This window comes from Somniosus microcephalus, chromosome 1 (genome assembly GCF_052327205.1).
Source record: "Somniosus microcephalus isolate GS21.2 chromosome 1, FLI_Smic_1.0, whole genome shotgun sequence".
Lineage (NCBI taxonomy): Eukaryota > Metazoa > Chordata > Chondrichthyes > Squaliformes > Somniosidae > Somniosus > Somniosus microcephalus.
In genome coordinates this window covers 102,229,721-102,255,366 of record NC_140987.1, presented here as the reverse complement: position 1 = coordinate 102,255,366, position 25,646 = coordinate 102,229,721, and the positions used below count along the sequence as shown (strand labels likewise).

Genomic DNA, 25,646 nt, shown 5'->3' with positions numbered 1-25,646 from the left:
AAACACTGAATGAATATTTTGTATCAGTCTTTACAGTAGAGGACACCAAGAATATCCCAACACTGGAGAAGCAGGGGGCTATAGGGGGGGAGGAGATAAACACGATCAAAATCACTAAGGAAGTGGTACTCGGTAAAATAATGGGACTCAAGGCGGATAAATCACCTGGACCTGATGGCTTACATCCTAGGGTCTTGAGGGAAGTGGCGGTAGGGATTGTGGATGCATTGGTAATAATCTTCCAAAACTCCCTGGACTCAGCAAAGGTCCCGGCAGACTGGAAAACTGCTAATGTAACACCCTTATTTAAAAAGGGCAGTAGACAGAAGGCTGGAAACTATAGACCGGTTAGCCTAACATCTGTGGTAGGTAAAATTTTGGAGTCCATTATTAAGGAGACAGTAACAGGACATTTGGATAATCATAATTTAATAAGACAAAGTCAGCATGGTTTTATGAAGGGGAAGTCATGTTTGACAAATTTTCTGGAGTTCTTTGAGGAAGTAACATATAGGGTGGATAAAGGTGAACCAGTGGACGTAGTGTATTTAGACTTCCAAAAGGCATTTGACAAGGTGCCACACAAAAGATTATTGCTTAAGATAAAAAATCACGGGATTGGGGGTAATATTCTGGCATGGATAGAGGATTGGCTATCTAACAGAAGGCAGAGAGTTGGGATAAATGGTTCATTCTCAGACTGGCAATCAGTAACCAGTGGTGTTCCGCAGGGGTCAGTGCTGGGTCCCCAACTCTTTACAATCTATATTAATGATTTGGAGGAGGGGACCGAGTGTAACACATCAAAGTTTGCAGATGATACTAAGATGGGAGGGAAAGTAGTGAGTGAGGAGGACATAAAAAACCTGCAAGGGGACATAGACAGGCTAAGTAAGTGGGCAGAGATTTGGCAGATGGAATACAATACTGGAAAGTGTGAGGTTATGCACTTTGGCAGGAAAAATCGTAGAGCAAGTTATAATCTTAATGGCAAGAAACTGGAAAGTACTGAAGTACAAAGGGATCTGGGGGTCCTGGTGCACGAAACTCAAAAGGTTAGTATGCAGGTGCAGCAAGTGATTAAGAAGGCCAATGGAATGTTGGCTTTCATTGCTGGGGGGATAGAATATAAAAATAGGGAGGTATTGCTTCAGTTGTACAAGGTATTGGTGAGACCGCACCTGGAATACTGCATACAGTTTTGGTGTCCATACTTAAGAAAGGACATACTTGCTCTCGAGTCAGTACAAAGAAGGTTCACTCGGTTGATCCCGGGGATGAGGGGATGGACATATGAGGAGAGGTTGAGTAGATTGGGACTCTACTCATTGGAGTTCAGAAGAATGAGAGGCGATCTTATTGAAACATATAAGATTGTGAAGGGGTTGGATCGGGTGGATGCGGGGAGGATGTTCCCGATGATGGGTGAAACTAGAACTAGGAGGCATAGTCTTAGAATAAGGGGCTGCCCTTTCAAAACTGAGATGAGGAGGAACTACTTCACTCAGAGGGTGGTAGGTCCATGGAATATGCTGCCCCAAAAAGCTGTAGAAGCTACATCATTACATAAATTTAAAACAGAAATAGACAGTTTCCTAGAAGAAAAGGGAATTAAGGGTTACGGGGAGCGGGCAGGAATTTGGACATGAGTCTAGGTTCGGATCAGTCATGGCCCTGTGGGTAGCGGAGCAGGCCCAGGGGCCATGTAGCCTGATCCTGCTCCTGTTTTGTGTGTCTAATTCTGTTAGATTCAGGAGATAGTCCTGTCATAGTAGATTGGCGGTTAGGATCAGATCAGCCATGATCTTATTGAATGGCGGAGCAGGCTCGAGGGGCCGATTGGCCTACTCCTGCTCCTATTTCTTATGTTCTTATGTTCTTATGTAAGTCATTGTGGAATCCGACCACAAGCCCCTCGAGTCAATCATGAGGAAACCACTAGCCGCAGCCCCACCAAGGCTACAAGAATGATCCTTCAGCTACAGAAGTACGACTTCAGAATCATTCACCATCCAGGCAAAGACATTCCTGTCGCAGACACGCTCTCCAGAAAGTCTCTTAGCTACCAGGACAGCAGCCTCGGTGAAGGCATGGATGTGCAGGTGCACATGGTGTACAACAGCTTACCTGTGAGTGACTCAAAACTGAAGGAGATCCGAGCAGCATCAGAGAAAGATGCACAACTCACACTGCTGAGCAAAGTCATACATGAAGGATGGCCTGAGGAAAGGAGGAAATGCCCTCAGAGCATATCTGAATTCTGGAACCACAGAGACAAACTGTCACAAATCAACAGAATCATCTTCAAAGGGGAGAAAATCATCATTCCTACCAGTCTCAGAGAAGAGATGTTGACAAAAATTCATGCTGGACATATGGGCATGGAAAAATGCAAACAAAGAGCACGTGACATTATGTTTTGGCCCGGAATGTGCAAACACATTGAGGACATTGTCGGAAAATGTTCCATTTGTCTAGAACGCCGCCCATCAAATGTCAAAGAGCCCATGATACCTCACTGTATCCCAGACAGGCTCTGGCAGGTCGCGGCAACGGATCTGTTCACATGGAACAATGAGGACTACATAATGACTTGATTACTACAGCAGATTTTTTGAACTGGACAAGCTTCACAGCACCACATCTGCAGCTGTGATCCACAAGCTAAAGGCAGCCTTTGCCAGGCATGGCATGGTAGAGACTTTAGTCTCAGACAATGGCCCCCAATACAAATCAAAAGAGTTCGAGTCATTTGCCAAGGCATGGGATTTCACACATGTCACATCAAGCCCACATTACCCTCAAAGTAATGGCCTTGCTGAAAAAACTGTCCAAATTGCAAAAACACTCATGGACAAAGCCAAAGCAGAGAAAAGAGACCCCTACATCAGTCTCCTTGAGTACCGCAACACTCTGGTTGACAACTTCAAGTCACCAGCACAGCTGTTGATGAGCCGCAGACTTCGCTCAATCCTTCCAAGCACCAACCAGCAGCTGCATATGTCGTCAGCTGCAAGCAAGTACATGCAAAACGTGTACAGAGACAGCAACACCAAAAGAGATACTATGACAGGTCAGCTAGACTACTGCCGCCGCTGCACAATGGAGAATCCGTCAGAATCCAGGAGCATGACTACTGGAAGCCAGCAGTCGTCATCCAGCCAGCTGACACTGAGCGATCGTATCACGTCCGCACCCCAGAAGGACAGGTGTACCGCCGCAATCGCAGACACCTCCTGAACACCAAGGAACAACACCGTCATTCCGACGCGAGGATCAGTTCAACAGAGTGTGATGAACAGAGCAATACACAAAACACATCATACTTACCTGAACCTAAACCTGAACCTGAATTGTTGACCGATTCAGGAGCATGCTCAGTTTCATACCACACAAGGTCGGGACGAGAGGTCAAGCCTAGAGTTATCCTTGATTGTGAACTGTCAAAGGGTGTAGGCGGATCGCTGCCCTAAAAAAAAACGTACATCGTTATTGAAACGTTGAGATGTTTTCAGTGCTAGTTAAATGCTGAGTTTACTTATATGTTTATGCTACCGAGAACATTATGTAGAAGAAAGGTTTAAAAGTAATGCATAACATTTTTCTTTTAAAAGAAAGGGGATGTAACATTTGCATAATGAATTATCATTGGCCCGCAGGCATCTGTAAGGAATACCTATTATATTCACATGTGATCACATGCTGAGTTGTCATTGGCCTGCAGGCATCTGTAAGGATTTGTATTGTTTTGAAGACCCAGGTCCTAATGCCAGGCTTTTCCCCACTGGTGCTGTATGAGTAAGATCACAGACCTAATGCTTAATAAAATAGTTAAACTGTAATACTCCGTTGTCCTGCAAGTTATTATTTTTGTACAAAGTGTGCAAAACAAGACAGTATCAATGGCTGAAAATCATGGGGACAAACCCATTTTTCACCCCACCCTGGACCACTGGGCCATCAAGTACGCACATGTTGGTTCATTTAGTACCCATAGATGTTAACAGCGTAATAATTTCCAACTTGTGAGTTGTTTTCAGATTCTACTCTTGTTAAAAAGACACAGGCTGAATTTTTATAGGTGCAAAATACAGTTGTTAAACTTGCATTTATATAGTGCCTTATCACATCCTTAGTATATCCCAAAGCTACTTTGAAATGCAGTCACTGTTGTTATGCAGGCAAGTACAGCAGCTAATCTGCACAAAGTAAGATCCCAAACAGGAAATGAAAAGGATGAACAGTTAATTTGTTTTTGGTGGTGGAGGAAGGAAATCGTCCAGGACATCTCTGTTCATCTCTGAAGAGTATATAGGATCTTTTACATCCACCTGAACAGACAGACAGGGCCTCATAACATCTCTTCCAAAAGACAGCAGCTCCGAGAATACAGTATTCCTTCAGTACAGCACTTGAAGTGCCAGCTGGACTCTATGCTCAAGTCCTGGAGTCAGCCTTGAATCCACAACCTTATGACTCAGCGCCAAGAGCCAAGCTGGTCTTAGTAAAGTACATTTAATGACATTATTTGAATAAGTTATTTAAATTCATATTTTTTGTGAATTATTTCATTATCAAGTTAAGGACGGTCGGTATTAATGAGATTCAATGGTAATTGATCAGTTACTGTTATTAATAATTGGCGAACATGTCAGATGGATGTGAACTGTAGAAGTGCAACAGCTTTGCAACAAATTCTCTGTATGTTGGAACAATAATTTGTTTGAAATATGCTTCAAAATTTCTTGAAAGACCATTAACTGCTACTGATCAGTTAATTGTTAAATATTACAATCGATCATTGAAGTCCAAATCTGGTTCCATTAATGAGTGGGCTCCTTGATCTAACCTCATACTGGCCCTCTTCATGAAATTTGTCACTCCTCTTGGCACCTCTCAATCATTACTCAAGCGTTCCTCTCTCTAGACATTACCACAAAATTCAACTGTGTAATGACTCATGAATCATAGCCGCCAAGCTAGCACCCTGTTTTATTTGGCATATACAATAGGATGTTAGTACAAGAGCTAACTTGGAGACTTGTTTCACATTTTCTGCTTCAGCTTTTGCAGCCAGTTTCCAAGAGTATCTATTTTCAACATCCTGTAGGGAAGGAGGCAAACACTTGCCCTCACTTTATGATATAGTTTTTGGCCTCCTCCATCCAGCTTGTTTTTTTCCCCCCCAACATCTGTCTTCGATCTTTTCAGACAAGTCTGCCTGCTCACTGCCTTTAGGCAGTTGCTGCCATGTAATGTAAATTGTGCTTTCTTGAAAAGAGGATTTAAAGGCTGATATAACACTTAGTGAAAGGGTATGGAGATGTGAGTTATTTTCCACGTGCAGTATATTGATGAATAGCGCACCAGGATAATTGCAATAATAAGGTTTAACTACATATCCTATATGTTCTGGCAAAAAACTTGTACATTTGAATATCAAATATTGTGTATAAGGTGATCCCCCCACCCCGTCCACTTTTTAGTTAAAAAAAACTTGGAAAAGCATCAAACAAATTAAAAAATATAAATATATTGTTTTAAAAAAAAAATAGAATTATCATAATGGGAAACTTGTCCCATCAATCATTGTGACTCCCTAGAAAGCAGGAGATTTGATTTGAATATGCACTGATGATTCATGTGCTGCCACTACTATGCACAGAAAAATAGTGGGAAATGGAGAGCCTGAGAGGAGTGTGAGATATGTGGATCATGAGAAGGACTGTCGGTACCAGCGACATAGGTAGGAAGAGGGATGAGGTCCTGCAGGCAGAGTTTAGGGAGCTAGGAAAGAGGTTAAAAAGCAGGACCTCAAAGGTAGTAATCTCAGTGCCACGTGCTAGTGAGTTCAGAAATAGGAAGATAGAGTAGATGAATACGTGGCTGGAGAGATGGTGTAGGAGGGAGGGCTTTAGATTCCTGAAGAATTGGAACCGTTTCTGGGGGAGGTGGGACCTCTACAAGCCAGGCGGGTTGCACCTCAACGGGAACGGGACCAATATCCTCATGGGAGGGTTTGCTAGTGCTGTTGGGGAGGGTTTAAACTAGCTTGGCAGGGGGATGGGAGCCTAAGTATAGAGTCAATAGGGAAGGAAGAAAAACTTGAATTGGAAAACAAAAACGTAGAAAGTAAATTGGAAGGACAGAGGAATCAAGGGCTAGATAGTAGTCAACAAGGAGGTTTGTCTGTACTAAATGGTATATACTTCAATGCGAGGAGTATAGCCAACAAGACAGATGAGCTGAGGGCACAGGTAGATACTTGGGGCTATGATATTATGGCCTAGAAATTCGGTTGGTAGCGCCAGCGATTAGCGCCTAAAGAGCCCGAGAATTGGGGCGTTACCCAATTTTCGGGCGGGCGCAGTGAAAATAGCGCCACCTCCCATATTGAGTATCCTTTTAGCGCCGGCGCTAACTCTTTTCGCTCGCCCGCGGGCGCAGGCAGATCATGACGTCATTTCAGTGTGCAACGCCTTTTTGGTGCCCCGGACCGGATATTCGGTGGCGCCCGCAACCTTTTCGCCTGGCGCTATTAATGACAGTTGGATGGAGCATTCCCAGGCCCTTCTCGGACTCGGGGGGGCGCTATTTAAAGGGGACAGCACTAGTATAAAAGCTGCAACCATTTGGGCTGGCCATTCTGATCGTTGCTGGAGAGAGTTGCTGAACTTCTGTTGGACAGTAATTTTCTCATTGAGCCTTCGGAGGCACTGGCACTGGCAGCTTGAGGGCCCGGCTCCCGTGCTGGTGATGCAGCATCTCAAAGCAGGGAGGTGGAAGAGTGGCTTTAGCAAAAAGACAGCTTGACAGCAAGGGATGCCAGATTGCGGCAAGGCTATGACATGGGTCCACAGTGAGAAAGCATGCTGACGGGGGGAACAAGTCGAAGGAGACAGTTGTAAAGGTGAGAACCTTACCATCGCTGTCGACAATGGGGTCGACAGCTGCAGTGGTTACAGGACCACTCAGACGTCCTCCAAGAATCTGGTGGACTCTCTCCTCGAGATCCGTGAGAGTGACCACTTGTGGAGGTCCTCCACCGGTGCGAAGCTGGACTTTGCCAATCCTCGCCAGCTTGGACTGCAGGGGAAAGGAGGGGAAGTTATGTTTCATGATGCCCTGAGTGATCATCTCATACTCCCCATGGTGCAAGAGCCCTTACATGACGCCTTGGGTCAAATGTGCATGTGTGTGCCCAGAAAGGGCCATAGGTGCTTGCTGGCACAGCCCACCCTATAGCCATAAAGTCAGGTGCAAATGAAGGGATGCAGAAGTTTTCAGAAACAACACTCACCCTCACGACCCGAGTGAGGTCGTTGAATTTCTTTCTGCATTGGACAGGGCTCCTGGTCACCATGCTGCTGGAGTTGACCCTCTGGCATACATCCCTCCAAGCTCATCGGTAGTCATAGATACATAGAAGATAGGAGCAGGAGTAGGCCATTCGGCCCTTCGAGCCTGCTCCGCCATTCAATGAAATCATGGCTGATCATCCAAATTCAGTACCCGGTCCCTGCTTTCTCCCCATATCCCTTGATCCCTTTAGCCTTAAGAAATATATCCAACTCTTTCTTGAATATACTTAATGAACTGGCCTCCACCGCCCTCTGTGGCAGAGAATTCCACAGGTTCACCACTCTCTGGGTGAAGAAATTCCTCCTCATTTCAGTCCTAAATGGCTTACCCCTTATCCTTAGACTATGACCCCTGGTTCTGGACTCCCCGACCATCAGGAACATCCTTCCTGCATCTAGTCTGTCCAGGCCTGACAGAATTATATAGGTTTCGATGAGATCCCCTCTCAATCTTCTAAACTCCAGTGAGTATAAGCCCAATCGACACAATCTCTCCTCATACGTCATTCCTGCCATCCCAGGTATCAGCCTGGTGAATCATCGCTGCACTCCTTCCATGGCAAGAACGTCCTTCCTCAGGTAAGGCGACCAAAACTGCACACAATACTCAAGGTGTGGTCTCACCAAGGCCCTGTACAACTGCAGCAAGACATCCTTGTTCTTGTACTCGAACCCTCTTGCTACGAAGGCCAACATACCATTTGCCTTCTTAACCGCCTGCTGCACCTGCATGCTTACCTTCAGCGACTGGTGTACAAGAACACCCAGGTCTCTTTGCACTTCCCCTTCTCCCAATCTATTACCATTCAAATAAAAATCTGCCTTCCTGTTTTTGCCACCAAAGTGGATAACCTCACATTTATCCACATTATAGTGCATTTGCCATGTTTCTGCCCAATCACCCAACCTGTCCAAATCGTGCTGGAGTTTCACGACATCCTCCTCACAGCATATCCTCCCCCCCAGCTTTGTGTCGTCTGCAAATTTGGAGATATTACATCCAATTCCCTCGTCCAGATCATTAATATATATTGTGAACAGCTGGGGTCCTAGGACCGATCCTTGCGGTACCCCACTAGTCACTGCCTGCCGCTCAGAAAATGACCCGTTTATTCCAACTCTTTGCTTTCTGTCCGCCAACCAGTTCTCTATCCAAGTCAATACCTTGCCCCCATGATTCGGCCTCCTGCCATTCTCTGGGTAGAGAACATCTCGCCGGCGCTCCACTGCAGCCACCAATTGCTCCAGAGCCTCATTGGTGAAGCGCTCTGCTCTCTGTCTCACCTTCTCCATCTGGTCCAAGTTTTTAGCGCCAGAGAAGGGCCTGCGCCGATTCTGAGGCCTGCAAGGCGCAGAGTGTGGATGCTGAAGCTGACTGACCCACCCCTTTAAGAGCTGGCCGGAGCCTGGAAGTCTCGTGGTCATCAGTAATTAAGAGCACCTGCGCTGCGCCCATCCGCTCCGATATTGGGTTGCGCCGGAAGTTTAGCGCCTTAGGAGTCCCGTGTAATGCCTGAATTCACGCCTCAATCACCTTTAGGGGCGATGCAACCCAATATCGCGCCAGGTGGCGATAAGTTGCGTCTGGCTATAAACTTTGCGCTGCGCCAATTCTAACGCCCCAAGCGGGGCTATACCCAATTTCTTGGCCTATAGCTATTACAGAGACATGGCTGAAAGAGGGGCAGGTATGGCAGCTCAGCATTCCTGGTTACAGGATTTTCAGATGGGATAGAGAGGGAGGTAAAAAAAGGGAGGGGAAGTTGCGGTATTGATTAAAGAAACTATTACAGCTGTGAGGAGGGATGATATGTTGGAGGGATCATCAAACGAGGCCACATGGGTCGAATTGAAAAACTAAAAAGGGGCAATCACACTGCTGGGAGTGTACTACAGACTCCCAAACAGTGAGAGGGAGATAGAAGAACAAATATGTAGATAAATTTCTGAGAAGTGCAAAAACTATAGGGCAGTAATAGTAGGGGATTTCAACTACCCCAATATTAACTGGGATAAAATTAGTGTGAAGGGTATAGAAGGTGCGGAATTCCTAAAATGCATCCAGGAGAACTTTTTTAGCCAGTATGTAGCAAGTCCAACAAGGGAGTGGACAGTTCTGGACTTAGTTTTAGGGAATGAAGCTGGGCAGATAGTAGGCGTATCAGTGGGGGAGCATTTTGGTGCTAGTGACCATAATTCTGTTCGATTTAAGGTAGTTATGGAAAAGGACAAGGATAGACCAGGAATAAAAATTCTAAATTAGGGAAAAGCAAATTTTGCTAAGTTCAGAGGGGGATTTAGCCATAGTGGACTGGAAACAGCTACTTGAAGGTAAATCAGTGTCAGAGCAGTGGGAGGCATTCAAGGACGAGATCCGGAGGGTTCAGACCAAACATGTGCCCTTAAAGAAAAAAGGTGGGACTAACAACTCTCGAGCCCCCTGGACGTCTTGAGACATGTAGGGTAGGATAAAGAAAAAAAGGGAGGCGTATGACAGATACCGAGGGCTAAATACTCCAGAATCTTTAGAGGAGTACAGAAAGTGCAGGGGTGCAATTAAAAATGATATTAGGAAAGCAAAGAGAGAGCATGAAAAATTCTTGGCAAGTAATATCAAGGAAAACACAAAGACGTTTTATAAATATATTAGGAGTAAGAGGATAACTAAAGAAAGGGTAGGGCCTATTAGAGATCATGAGGGTAATCTGTGTGTGGAGGCAGGAGACGTCGGTAGGGTTCTTAATGAATACAGCAACTTCTGGCATCCACACATGCGCAGTTAAATGTGGAAATCCAGATGTTGCTGTCAGTAATTCCCTGCTCCTCCACAGGGCGCACTGTTGAAGACCCGCAGACAACAATCTTTGAGAAATCATTGAACTGACGAGAACTTCCCCTTTTACGCTGTAATATTACTGTTAAAACCCCCCAACAAGTTAAGCCTTGTTCAATGAGGTGTGGGGTTTTAACGGCGTACTAAGTCATAATTACTGCTGAACAACACTCTGGCCCTGAAATGCTAATTTTATATTTGTGGAATGTCAAATATTTCTATTATGATAGTTCCATTTTTTTTACTATAATAAATATATATATTTTTTAATTTGTTTGATATTTCAGCTTCTACTTTAATTCCATGTGTATGTCCTAATCCTGATTTTGCTCTATGTAAAATTTATAAAAAGTGAAGGATAATCAGTGCATTTTACTTCCTGGTTTGCTGTCCGTGAGAATTCTTCAATGTGATTGGCTTGATGACATCACTGTTGCTGGACGCTGGAGATCCCCTAGAGTTGGCACCAGAATCAAATTAAAAGAAAGACTTGCATTTACATAGCGCCTTTCACAACCACCGGACGTCTCAAAGCACTTTACAACCAATGAAGTACTTTTGGAGTGTAGTCACTGTTGTAATGTGGGAAACGTGGCAGCCAATTTGCACTCAGTAAGCTCCCACAAACAGCAATATGATAATGACCAGATAAACTGCTTTTGTTATGTTGATTGAAGGATAAATATTGGCCAGGACACCGGGGATAACTCCCCTGCTCTTCTTCGAAATAGTGCCACGGGATCTTTTACGTCCACCTGAGAGAGCAGTCGGGGCCTCGGTTTAACATCTCATCTGAAAGACAGCACCTCTGACAGTGCAGCACTCCCTCAGTGCTGCACTGGAGTGTCAGCCTAGCTTTATGTGCTCAAGTCCCTGGAGTGGGACTATGAACCCACAACTTTCTGACTCAGAGGCGAGAGTGCTACCAACTGAGCCACAGCGGATGCAAATTAACATGGGAAAGGTGAAATCGATGCCACAGACATTGCTAAACCTTTGTGGACAGCTTTCTTCGAGGTCAGCGGCGAGCACCATCACCTCGCTGCTGACTGCAAAATCCGGGCCAATAAAATGATCTTTTCTTCGTTCAATCTCAATAAAGAACCTAAAATTCTAGGTCTGAGTATTCACTGTGGTTAGTGAAATATGTAAGAACACATTGCATAGAGACATTCAAGTATTGGGAAAAGTCCGTTCATTTCTCTGACCTAAAATTAAAATGCGTTCTTAAATGGCTCATTGAGTAGAAGCCTGGTGTAGTACTGAGTCATATAGGTCAGGAAGGGGACGGATTCATTCCTCGGTCTGTGATGAGTTAGCTGCCTCATTCTGGACAGTGGTGGGAGTGCTCTAATTGACCTCAGTGTTGCTAGGTTAGGTAGAGAAAAAAAATCAGCCGAGGTTTTTGTTCCTGATCGCTATCTGTGATCTGAGTTGAAAAGTGTGTATGGGTCGATTTTAACCCCGAGCAGCTGTTGGCGAGGCGGGGCAAGTGCTCACCCGAAACAGCAATAATGGATTTTTCTCCTTAGAGAAGAGAAGGTTAAGGGGTGATTTAATAGAGTTGTTCAAATTTATGAGGAATTTTGATGGAGTAACCAGGGAGAAACTGTTTCCACTGGCAGGAGGGTTAGTAACCAGAGGACACAGATTTAAGGTAATTGGCAAAAGAACCAGAGGGGAGAAGAGGAGAATTATTTGTTTGCAGCGAGTTATGATCTGAAATGCACTGCCTGAAAGGGTGGTGCCAGCAGATTTAATATTAACTTTCAAAAGGGAATTGGATATATACTTGAAGGGATAACATTTTCAGGGCTATGGGGAAAGAGCAGGGCAGCAGGACTAATTGGATAGCTCTATTAAAAAGAGCAGACACAGGCACGATGGGCTGAATGGCTGCCTTCTGCGCTGTATGATTCTATAGCAGCGACAGTTGGCGGTGGGTGGGAGCAAAAGCTCGAGATGGCTGGATGCTGCCGGCCTGCACCGAAAAGGACGCTTGCCGGTAAGCATGTAAGTCATGAGGAGGGGGTTTTGTGCAGGTTTCACAGAAGGGAAGGGCGTGAGTCCTGGACAAGCAAGGCTGTGGCTTTTCTTGCGGAGCCTCGAGAAACACTGGTGTCTGCAGGCAATACTATGAGAGCTCTAGGTCCATACTAATGTGTGACACTGTTCAAAAATAATGCTGCTGATAATAATGCTACTGATAACAATGATACTTCGCTGGGGTGTGGAGGGAATTCTAGATAATCTAGGTAGCTAGATTATCAGTTAAATATTTGCAACAGTAGCAAATCCATCTATCGTAGAATAAAAGCCCATCTGGTTATAATTTTTGATCACCCTCTGAATAGTTTTTCTTTTTTTGTCTATTTTCCAGATATTGATGAATGTAGAACCATCCTTGGTGCCTGTGATGGAGGTGAATGCGCTAACACTGTTGGCAGCTATTACTGTACCTGCCCCCGTGGCTATGTAACATCTGTAGATGGTTCTCGGTGCATTGGTAAGTGAAAAAGTACACAGACCTGAAAGATATCAGTTCTAAAAGTGAAAACAAAGGTCTGCCAAGTATAATAACAATCCTTCATACTGTTGATCTATTTGCTTTGGGCAGCTTTCTAAGAGAGTGTTATGTCAAGGAAATACTTCTATATGAATTACTCGAAGGAATGTTATTTTGACAGATATCTCCTGTCACAAGTTGGTTTCATCTGCTGTTGTTTAAGTAAAATTGTAGGATGGCTATAGGTGGTTATTTAAACTGAGGGAAAATTATTGAAACAATTGTGAAAAATCAGTCATACAACATCAAATCATAAAATCTTGCTGGTACAGGGTATCATGAATAATTTATTTTAGTCATCAACGCCTTATTGTAAATGCCTATTATTGTGTAGTTTTCATTGTTAGTATCATGTGAAACAGCAGTAGAAAATATAAATGTTTTGCTAATTTTTGATACAGTAATCTTCACTACGACAGAATTTGGACAAGAAGCAGATTAACAAGGCTGTATAAGGTCAAATATTGCAAATGTAATACTGATCAATTAGTCATATTTTTATTGTGGCATGAGATTCCACTTTCCTGTACCCAATTTTATCCCCTCATCTTCTCCTGAAGGTATCAGTTACTGCTGGGTATGGTTCCACAGTGCCCTCTGATACCTCACCCAGGAGCCTATTTTCATGTATGAGCTTAAGCAATGAGTGTCAACCGTGCAGTTGCCAAAACCAAGCTCACAATCAAGCCCAATTCTGTCCTCATTTGTGTACACATATATTCATTTTCCAGCAAAGGGTCGCTGAATATCAAACAAGAGATAAATGCTGAAATTTACGCTCATTAGCTATGGGGCACTGGAGTCAATTGTATCACACCAACTACCACACCCAGGTGAGGTCAACTCACTCAACAGAGTGGGTTTTCGACCCAGGGCCTTCTGGTCTCTATGGCACAGCTACATACTGTCTTTAGCAACTGAGCCATGGAAGAGCACATGGCTTCATCTTTTATTGATTGTTGCCAGGAGTGGCACATGCAAGTTGTAAGTGAACTGGTGGAACCATTGATAGGCATCTGTTCACACAGCATAAACAGAATGAGTTTAGATCAACTGAATTTGATGAGGTCATTCTTCTTCTGCTCCTGACAGTCAAATTCGGAAAGATTATTCAACACTCCCATAATCACATTTACACATGAACAATGTCAGCCACCCTACACAATGCACTGTAGAGGCCTGAAAGTAGTACAAATTCAGCTAAAACTTTGATTAGCTTGATTTCCAGTGCTGACCATTGGAAATAATGAGATTTTTGAAAATAAAAAGTGAAATAGATTAAAACTCATTGAAATGATTAGAGCTAGGATTAGTTTTTTGCAGTGATAGTCACAGAAAGAGGTAATATTTTGACTTGTACTGGAAATAAATGAAACTTGATAGTCTGGATTCTGTTTCATATTGGATTCAATTCAAAGTGAATCCACAACCAGAAATGATGCTCTTGTTAATTGTGTTCCGCTCTGAGTGGACTAGGTTTGCCCTTCTTTCAGAAGTAGTAATTAATACGAGCTGGAAGTCATTTGAATTCAGTCCACATCAACAGCCTTCATGCTGCCGGGGCTCAAGTGAAAACGGAAGCTTATTTCTATGGGAGTACATAAGGGAAACCTTGAATCAAGAATGTTTCCTTCCACTATGGGTTTTGTGGTAATGGGAAATAAATAATCTTACTATGATGCCCTGCCAGAATAAAGATAATTGGTTTAAGCAATATAAACAGAGGAGAGATCATGATCGGTCTAAGTCTGTATTACAGTGCAATCATCAGAGCCAACCCAGACTGTCAAGATAACCTCTGGCAGTGCAACGTAGCATAGATGCAGCAAGTATAATAATCAAAGCCGTTCTAGTGTGTCTGGCAGCATGGAGTATCACCTTAAGAGAGGTGATTGCATTACTGGAGGCATTGCATGGCCAAAAGCAAACATAAATGGCTGCTGGATGCTGCATGGTATATTTTTTCCTTTGGTAGCTGGTAAGCTTTTTACATTGCGGCCTGTCCAGACAGTGAGTGGCGGTGGACTATTCAACGATGGTGTAATCATAGCTGAGCCCAATCCCGTTCTCACCCAGCATTCAAATGTATGAACCTTTGCACAAGGTTTGATAAAACTGAATTTGAAATTAGACAAGAAAGCACAATGAAGAAGTTTCAGCTGGACCAGATATATTTTATGTGATGCAGACTGAACTGGCTATAACTGTCAAACTGACAACACATCATGCGATCTTCCTCAAAAACAGCCTGCTCAGTCATCAGGCCCATACTGCAGTGATCTGAGTTCTTTGACAATATGCACATGTTCACAAGAATTATATTTAAATATAGTGCCCGTGATTATGATTAAGTCTCTATATACTATGCAGACTTTTTAAAATTTAATCTTTTTGGTGATTTTGCTTTTTTGGCTCAGCAAGGCGTAAGATGTCTATTTTGGGAATTAAATAGCTCTCACTTTTGGCATTCATTGATCATGATAGTGTGGAGTCAGGGTAGCTTTAATTAGGCTGCAGCGGCTGCTGAAGAATCCTGAGCAGGGCAGCCCAGGCTCCTGCTGTGCTCAAACCAATTTCACAGAGGAGTACTTAAATAGGCGTTAAGCTCTTGAATGTTAATAAAGGACCTAATGCTTGTTTTAGGTGGCCACCTAGATGCCAAAAAAAGGGCAAGATGAATTTAGCAGTGGTCCAAATGCATGTGCAGAGTGGACGCGGGCCGTCCCACTGCTAAACGTGTCATCGATCTGCCAGTTTTACACCTGAAAAATGGGCGCAACGCATACCAATTTTTGCCCCAAATGTGTCTAGAGGTATGTTTTACATATTAGTGCTCCTGGCATTGAGCTTTGTTCAACAACCATGCATATTGGGAATTGGAGTATAGTGGTTAATGCAGCTCATATGATTTTCCAACCACTCATCTTAATGGATGGAAAATCTGAATTTTCAATACGTGCTGCCATCACATGAAGCTCTGAACTGGGAGTGTTAATTTGCAAAATCTACCCCATCTACTTTACCCTCAGAAGAATAATTTTTGTACAGCAGTGTTATATTTCCATTTCCCACATCAGACATTTTCATAGCCTTGGTGATTGATGCTGCCAATTCACTGACAATGTGTCTTGAATCTGAGATGTTTTGTGTCATGGACTTGTGCCCACTAGGAATAGAGGTGAGACTGCTTAGTTTCTTTTTATTTAGGATTCTTTCAGTTAGCAAAGAGATGACATTTTTATCACCCTTTTTCTCTCCCCCTTTTTCTATTAGCATTTCTGTTGATTCTCTTTCCCCTACACCCCTTTTCTATTTTTAAAACAAATCTTACGAGGAGGCCTGCTTCTCATTTAGTCTTCTGTTGATGAAAGGTTGACACCCAAAATGTCGTAACCTGCCTTTTCTCTTTACAGACACTGACTGACCTGCTGTGAATTCCCATCATTTATTGTTTTTATTTCAGATTTCCAGCATTTTCCATTTTTTCTTTTTTTTTGTCATTCATCCCATTAATTTAGACTGGATTTGAACCTAGGTCACAGAAATAAAAGGATATTTTGCCAACCCACTGCTGTATTGAGTTCTGTATGCTGTGTAATATTTCCTTGTATTTCTTGTTCAAATTCTTGACTATTTTCTTATGTTCGTTTGATGCAAACATAATGAAATTATGCAAAGAGAAGCCAAGACAAAAATATATAAGCGAGAAACAATAAAAGGCTATTCGGCCCATCAGACCTGCTTCCTTTGCATATCATATATAGGGGGAAAAATTTGGTTGGTTTGCACCTCCCGTTAGCAACTTAAGAGGGCGCTAATGGGGCGCAAAGCAACTAGCGCCCATGCGCGGCGATGTTTGCGCCGCTCATGAAATTAACTAGACACTTTGTGGCGGCGCTAAACACTACCGCCACGATCTCCTGCGACGGCAGATCGTGACGTCAGTCGAAAGTGCAATGCCCTGGTAGTGCCCCGGACCGGATATTGAGTGGTGCCCCCTGTCTTACCACCTGCTGCTAGCAACGACAGGTTGAGGGGAACATTTTGCAGTTGGGAAGGGACTGTGGGAGCGCTATTTACAGGCGACCGCTTCCTGCCTTTTTTTGTCGGCAAAATTTTTGCACCACACATTCTGAGTGAGAGAGAGAGACTTCTGGAGATATTCAATGCTGTGTTGAGGAGTTTTGGGTACTGAGCAGCACTTTACAGGTTCTTTCTGATTTGATCTTCCTTGCATCAATTTAGAAGAGAATATGGGGGCTGCACTCTGAGCTCTTTCCCTGGGCCTCTCCATTGTTCTTTCCAACAAATTTGATGTACAGGTCTCTCCAGGCCGAGATTCAAGGCTGCAATGAGCAGGATGTGGATGGAGAGCAAGATCGACCCTCCCCTTTAAGAACTGGCCGGCGCCAGTGTGTCTGTGTTCCATTGCTGATTGACATCACATGAGCTTCGCCAGCGCTCTGAGGTAAAGCCTCGTTCCTCAGCCTTTGTGCCTTAAGACAGGTGTGTAGTGCCTGATTTAGCACTCCAATCACCTCCAGGGACGATAAAAGCCAAATTTGCAGTCGGAGGCCATAATTAGTGCCAGGTGCTAATCTTTGTGCCCGGCCAATAATTGCACCCCAAATGGGGCGATACTGAATTTCTCCCCCGTAGTGCCATGGGGAATTCTAAACCCATATAGTGGTAAGGTAACTTAAGTGAGTCTCTGGTAGTTGTGAATGGAGCTCAGAGAATCTGGGCAATAGTGTATAGCCCAATCTCCCACAAATGCTTACTGCTATTATAGGAAGGAACATAGGAACAGGAGTTGGGCATTGAGCGCCTCGAGCCTGTTCCACCATTCAATTAAATCATTGCCGATCTGTATCTTAACTCCATCTACCCGCTTTGTTTCCATAACCCTTAATACCCTTACCTAACCTCAGTTTTGAAATTTTCAATTAACTTAGCTTCAACAGTTTTTTGGGGGAGAGAATTCCAGATTTCCACAACTCTGTGTGAAGAAGTGCTTCCTGACACCACTCCTGAATGGCCTGGATCTAATTTTAAGGTTATGTTCCCTTGTTCTGGACTCCCCCACTGGAGGAAATAGTTTTTCTATATATATCCTATCATCTTAAACACCTCAATTAGGTCACCCCTTAATTGTCTATACTCAAGGGAATACATGCCTAGTCTATACAATCTGTCTTCATAATTTAGCTCTTTTAGCCCAGGTATCTTTCTGGTGAACCTGCATTGCACTGCCTCCAAAGCCAATATATCCTTCCTGAGGTGTGGTGCCCAGAACTGAATGCAGTACTCTAAATGGGGTCTAACCAGAGCTTTGTATAGCTGTAAATTACCCTTTTATTTTAGTCCCTTTGAGATAAAGGCCAACATTCCATTAGCCTTTTAAATTATTTTTTGTACCGCCCCACTAGTTTTAGTGATTTCTGTATTTAGACAACTAAATCGCTCTGCTCCTCCATAGTACCCAGCTTCTCACCATTTAGAAAATACTCTGATCCATCTTTCTTCAATCCAAAGTGGATGACTTCACATTTTCCCACTTTGAATTCATTCTGCCACAGTTCTACCAACTGTCTTAATCTATCAGTGTCCTTTTGCAATTTTCTGCTCCCACTATTTACTGTGCTACCTAACTTGGTGTCATCAGCAACCTTTGATATACAGTTCTCAATAAGTGAGTGAAGCCCTTTGCTGGAGGCGGGCTTCAGGAGAGCGATTCGGTCCCGCCTCCAAGAGACGGGATAGGCAGTTAAGACCCTTAACAAGCGCTTAAGGGCCTCTGTAATCCTATTTTGCCAGGCCTTTGTTATTTCCCCACATTTTCAGCATGTTGCACGGCGCTCCTAAACCATGCCAGCTAATCCTGGTGGGTTGACAAGTGGCTGGCCTCCTCACAGCTGCAGCTCCACCATAAAAGCAGAGCTTTCAACAGGGATCAGTTGGAGGTGGCAGAACTTTTGTTGCACACGTTTTTGAGCACTTTTTCCAGGCCTACTGAAGTCGGAGGTGGTGCAGCTAAGATCCATCAACTTTGGGACCTCCTGGGAAAACCCTCTCCCCACTTGGACTGAGCGCTTTCTCAATGGAGGTATCTACTCGGAACATGGGAAACATTTATTTCCTTTCATCATGGACCTCAGATTCGGACGAGGAGCAGCCATGCAGCAGCAGAACCAGGCAGAACAGCAGCAACAGCAACAGGAGCGCCAATCTGCTGCTCACCCACCTGATGGTGCACAGGGCAGAAGGCGCCAGTGCATGGCAACACGTCACCGCAAAAGATACCCTCATCTCAGGGTTTACAGACAGAGGATGAGCTTCCTCAACATGAGTGAGCAGCAGTGCCAAAGGAGGCTGAGACTTTCGTGAGAGGTTGTCGGAGACATCTGTGCAATGCTGCACCAACACCTGGAGCCCAGAGGATCCAGTGGACACTCCTTACCAGTGGCTGTCAAAGTCACCACCACACTCAACTTTTTTGCTTCAGGCTCCTTCCAGGGATCATCAGCAGACATCAGCGGCATCTCCCAGTCGGCCGCACACAGTTGCATCACGCAGTTTACCAATGCCTTCTTCGCAAAGGCGCGCAATTACATCAACTTTTCAACTGATGAAGCAAGTATAACCGCGTGTGTGGTTGGATTCGCAAATATGGCAGGCTTGCCAATGGTGCAGGGCGTCATAGACTGCACATATGTGGCCATTAGGGCACCCCATCACAACCCAGCTATTTTTGTCAATCGCAAGGACTTCCACTCCCTCAATGTACAGCTGGTGTGTAACCACAAGAAGGAGATTTTGCATGTTTGCGCCAAGTACTGTGGCAGTTGCCATAACTCGTTCATCCTGTGGCAGTCTATTGTGCCTCCGCTCTTCAATCCACCAAACCAATTTAACGATGGCTACTTGGAGACAAGGGCTATTCCCTGAAGATGTAGCTAATGACGCCAATCAGGAGGCCATCAAACGAAGTTGAGGAGCACTACAACGCCAGCCACATTTTGACCAGGTCCATCATCAAACAAACCATCGGCTTGCTGAAGATGTGATTCAGATGCCTTGACCAATCAGGTGGAGCCCTGCAGTACTCAGCAGCCAGGGTCTCCAAAATGGTCGTGGTCAGCTGTGTGCTGCACAACATCACACAGCATCGTGGTTTGCAGCTTCCTGAGGAGCAAGTGGCTCAGTGCATAGCCTCCTCAGATGAAGAGGAGGAGGAGGATGAGGAGGAGAAGGAGGAGAATGATGACCCAGCGGAAGCGCATCAACCAGCAGCAGCAGCACGCGAGCACATTGCTGGCCAGAATGCAAGGGATGCACTCATCTTGACCAGATTTGCTTAGGTTGCCCATTCTAGCACATGTGCTTGGCTCCTTCTTAGCACAAGATAGACAATGGACATGACTCTCTGGCTTCCTCTTACTCTGACCACCAACCAGACCAAGCAAGTCTCGCTGAGGCCGCAATGTGGAACTTCCAAAACTGAAATTACAGAGGCCATAACTGTTGGATCCGTGGTTCAGTGGATATGCTGTTATTAAATAATCACACGGATGCTGTACATTAACAATAAACAGGTCTTTACTGGAGGAGGGTAGTCTCAAGACTGGGGGTACAGAGGCATGCGCAAAGCTTATATACCGGTGTGGTCACTGCCGGTACTACAGTATACAGGAGCTGTAAAAGTAGTTCTGACTTAAAGGCACATATACTACAATTCCTCCCCTTTTAGATTAGTAGTACCCCTAATATTCAAATAACAATTAACATTTCAACATGTACATTAAACAACAAAAGTCCATTTATAGATTCAGTCTTTGGGGCGGCTTCCTGACCCTTTCGGGATAGCGCCTTTCCGGAGGTTCTTGTTCTTGGTGCAGAGGCGATTCTGACCCCTTTTCATCGGGTAGTTCATCGGGTTCCACTGCTACTGGGTCTGAAGTAGATGCTACTGGTATGTCGGGTTCATCCCCAGGTACTCGAGACATGGGGTTGACGCGTTCCTGTGACGCTAAGATCTGATCGACGTGGCGTCTCACAATGTTCTCCCCGACATCCACTGTGTACATTAATGGCCCCTGCCTTGTACATATCGTTCCGGGTTGCCATTTCTCTGTTCGATAGTCACGGGCCAAGACTGGTTGCCCTACATTGAAGCTCCTTGTCGGCCTCTCATTGATGTGCTGGAATTGTTTGTCCTCAACATTTCTTCGCACATTTGGTCTGAGCAAGTCCAGACGAGATCTCAACCTTCGGTTAAAGAACATCATGGCCGGGGTCTGGTTGGTAACTGCATGTGTCGCGTTTCGGTAGGCTAATAAGAAATTGTCCATCTTATGCTGTAGTGGAATTTCATCGTCGCACATGGCCTTTATCGCCTTCTTAAAGGTTTGTACGAACCTCTCAGCCAATCCATTTGTGGCTGGATGATACGGGGCGGATGTGTAATGCCTTACCCCATTCCTTCTCATAAATTTTTGGAACTCGTCGGACACAAACTGTGGTCCATTATCAGAGCAAATCTGCTCTGGCAACCCGTTTCTGGCAAATATGGTCCGTAGGACTGCAATCGTTTTCTCTGTAGTGGTTGAAGACATTTTTATCACCTCAGGCCACTTTGAATGAGCATCCACTGCTATTAAGAATGTTGAGTCCATGAATGGACCAGCGAAATCAATATGCACCCGTTGCCATGGAGAGGAGGGCCACTCCCATGGGTGTAGATGGGCATGTGGTGGTGCATTTTGGACCTTCTGGCATCCTAAGCAGCTCTTAGTTAGGTCTTCGATTTGTTGATCGATTCCCGGCCACCACACATAAGCCCTAGCAAGGCTTTTCATTTTCACTCCCCCCAGATGACCTTCATGTAGCTCATTTAGCACTCTCTCCCTTAACTTGGGTGGAATCACCACTCTGGATCCACACATCACTGTCCCCTGGCATACTGACAGCTGTTCTCTTCTGGATGAGAATGCTGGCAACAGTGAGTCGCCATGTGTTGGCCATCCCCTCACCTGCAATTCATATACCCGCGGCAGCGTCGGATCATTGCGGGTCTCCTCTATATCCGCATTTGTTACTTGCAATCGTTCAATTATTGACGAATAAAATATCTCGATAGGGTCCACTGCTGGTGCTTCCTCCACAGTAGGCAGTGGCAGGCACGATAGCCCATCAGCGTTCCCATGCTGTTTCGTGCCTTTATATTCTATTTCATATTGATTCGCCCCTAGAAACAGGGACCATCTTTGTAACCACTGTGCAGTCATCACTGGAACGCCCATCTTAGGATTAAAGATAGAGACAAGTGGTTGGTGGTCAGTCAGCAAGGTGAACTTCTGCCCATGCAGATAGTGGTTGAATTTTTTTACTCCCCATACTAGGCTGAGGGCCTCCCTGTCAATCTGGGCATAGTTGCGCTCGGCTGAGGTTAGTGACTGAGACGCAAAGGCTACTGGCCTCTCCAACCTGTCTGGGAATTTGTGCGACAGCACCGCTCCAATACCATAGGGTGATGCATCACATGCCAAACGAATTGGTAGTGCTGGGTTGAAATGGGCCAACACCTCTTTTGATGTGATCAATTCTTTACACTTCTGGAAAGCTCGTCTACGTTCGTCATCCCAGTTCCATGGTACCCCTGTTTGCAGTAGGGTGTTCAGTGGGTGTAATACCGTAGACAAATTTGGTAAGAACTTGTGGTAGTAGTTTACCAGCCTGAGGAACGACCTCAGTTGTGACACATTTTCCGGTGCTGGAGCCTTGACTACTGCCTCAATCTTGTCAGGGGACTTATGTAACCCCTCTTCATCGATGAAATGGCCACAATACGAGATCTGTTTCTGGAAAAACTCGCAATTGTGGCGATTAGCTCGTAGCCCATACTCCTTTAATCTGGTGAGCACCTTCTCCAAGTTGGCGAGGTGATCACCGTCATTTTCGCCCGTGACCAAGATGTCGTCCAAATAACACTGGGTCCCTGGAATCCCTTGCAGGACTTGATCCATTGCCCTTTGCCAAATAGCCGGAGCTGATGCTACTCCAAACACCAGCCGGTTGTATTGATAGAGACCTTTATGAGTGTTGATCGTAAGGTATTGTTTCGAAGCTTCTTCTACCTCCATTTGCAAGTATGCCTGGGCTAGATCAATTTTGGTGAAGCGCTTACCTCCAGATAGCGAGGCGAAAATATCCTCAATTCGTGGAAGCAGATATTGTACCGTGTGAAGGACTGGGTTCACTGTCACCTTAAAATACCCACAGATGCGGACCTTCTTTGGTTCCCCAGGCGTATTACTCAACGACCTCTTCATTACAGGAACGATGGGTGTAGCCCACTCGCTCCAGTCCACTTTGGACAGTACTCCTGAACGTTCCAACCCTTCCAGCTCTGCTTCAACAGCTGGTCTGATCACATAAGGCACTGGTCTGGCCTTCAGAAACTTTGGGCTTGCATTTTCCTCTATTTTAATCGTTGCTGTTATTCCTTTCAGTGTTCCTCGTCCCTCCTGGAACACTTCTTTTGAGTCAGTTAGCATTTTTGACAGTCGTCCAGGTGTGACGTCGTCATCCTTTTTGGACTCAACCTTCAGTGCCTGTATGGAATGCCAATCTAATTGTATCTTCCGGAACCATTCACGTCCTAGCAGTGGTGGTCCTCCATCTGGCAATACATATATATCCATTTTAGGTATTTCCTGGCCTTTATATGTCACTTTCACCCTTATTTTTCCTTTGGGGTAGACTTTTTGCCCCGTATACGTCTTCAAGACAATCTCTGTAGCTTTCAAGGGTATGTGTGAAAATAGCCGCTTGTAGTCTCTTTGATTTATGACTGTTAGAGCTGACCCTGTGTCCAATTCCATTTTCACTTGGACTCCGTCTATCTTGAGTGTAACCCAGATAGTCTGGTGATCCTCCATTTCGGTTACCTTATGTAGTTTCAGACAACCCAGCTCCTTGCTTCCGGAGTCTGTGTCACTTTTCTACTCGTCTGAACCACTGTCCATCACCTGGTGTACCTTTTTGTACTTCTCTTGTGGAGATTTCTTACTGTTGGTTTTCTTCCCAGGCCTGCAGACTCTTGCTATGTGTCCTGCTTTCCCACACTGTCTGCACACTTGGTCCTTGAACCAACAATCTTTCTGGTCATGTGTTGTTCTGCCGCAGCGATAGCACTTCCCTGTTCCATAGGACATTTCATTGGTGCCATATTCTTGCGGTCTCCGTTGTATCTCTGCAGTGCCCCTTGCGGCTGCTTCGTGTGATACTGCCATACTGAAAGCTTTGTCCAGCGTAAGATTATTTTCCGACAGAAGCCGTTTCTGGGTTCCTTCACTCTGTAGCCCACACACAAACTTGTCCCTTAACGTATCTGCTAGTCCCGCTCCAAACTGGCAGTGTTTCGATAGCTTGCACAGTTCCGTTAGGTGCTCAGCATTGCTTTCGTCTTTGTGTTGGTTCCTTTTATGGAACTTAAATCATTCTGCTATCAGCAGCGGTGTGGGGTTTAAGTGGTCCTGTAGGATTTCTACTATGCTTTCAAAATTCTTGTTTACCGGCTTCTCTGGGGTTATTAGATTTTGCAGCAACCCATAAGTTTTTGCACCCATGGAATTTAACAGAACCAGTGCTTTATTAGCATCTGGCACTTCATTCGCCCTGCAGTACACCTCAATACATTTCACATATGTCGCCCAATCTTCGACTTCATTGTCGAACGTAGAGATACTGCCACTCTTCGGCACCCTTGGGTGAGTTAACTGTCAAAAATGGCGCCTCCCGCGCTTCCCCTTCTTCTCCGCTGGCACAAAATGGCGTCTCCCGCGCTTTCCTTCCTTCTCGCGCTCGCTCTTCTTCTCCGCTGCGGCTTCTAAAAATGGCGTCTCCCGCGCTCTTCCTTCTTCTCCGCGGCTCAATGGCGTCTCCCGCGCTCCCCTTTCTTCGCCCCGCGGACCCTGTTCAACCCGTGAGCCCTGGCTGTGCTCTGCGCGTTCTTCTTTTTATATTTTTCGACGCTGCTCAGTCTAGAACCCGGCTGTTTCTTTACCCTCTCTCTCTCCGGTTTGTTTTCTTTTCTCGACGCCGCTCGGTGTTCAACCCCCGGCTGCGCCCTGTGCTCTTCACCCTCTGTCTTACCCCGTCGACGCTGCTCGGCTTTCTCTCCGACGTCGGTCGGCTCCAGCCGCCGCTGCTCGGGAAGGGTCTGCGCTGGACCTGTCGTCGGCCTCTTGCTGCTCGTCGTGGCTGGGGAACCAAGCCCGGCTCTCCACAGCCTCCACTGCGAAGTTCAATCTCTGCCTGACGGCTGGGCAGCTGCTCGTGGTCGACACCCGTGTTCCTGGCCTCAACTATTTTTTTTTTTATGTTGCAGGTAGATTCGAATCGATACTCGTCGCCACTGTTGGATCCGTGATTCAGAGGATATGCTGTTATTAAATAATCACACGGATGCTGTACATTAACAATAAACAGGTCTTTACTGGAGGAGGGTAGTCTCAAGACTGGGGGTACAGAGGCATGCGCAAAGCTTATATACCGGTGTGGTCACTGCCGGTACTACAGTATACAGGAGCTGTAAAAGTAGTTCTGACTTAAAGGCACATACACTACAATAACATCAACAGTTTGCCATCACCAGAGTTTAGTACATTGACAAAGGGATGGCATTTAATCATTAAACACAAAAAAACACCCAAGTGACTGCCCATGTGACTACTTGTGTTTTATCTTCCTCTTACGTGTGCTCCAACGTGGTGCTTCCCCTGTGGCTTCAGCAGAAGTGGAGGCCCCTTGCTCACTTTCATGCTGCGGCTGCTGCGACACCTTTAGAAAACATAGAAACATAGAAAAACAGGAGCAGGAGTAG

The 25,646-nt window shown here is 45.2% G+C and overlaps 1 protein-coding gene across 1 annotated transcript in view; it reads left to right on the top strand.

Annotated features, from left to right (window-relative positions):
• The window catches only part of fbn2 (fibrillin 2), a 487,109-nt gene that overhangs the window by 195,911 nt on the left and 265,552 nt on the right, over positions 1-25,646 (top strand). The window contains exon 8 of the mRNA XM_085984430.1: positions 12,575-12,700. Within this exon, the coding sequence (XP_085840556.1) occupies positions 12,575-12,700 (126 nt within the window). The remainder of the gene's footprint in view (positions 1-12,574; positions 12,701-25,646) is intronic.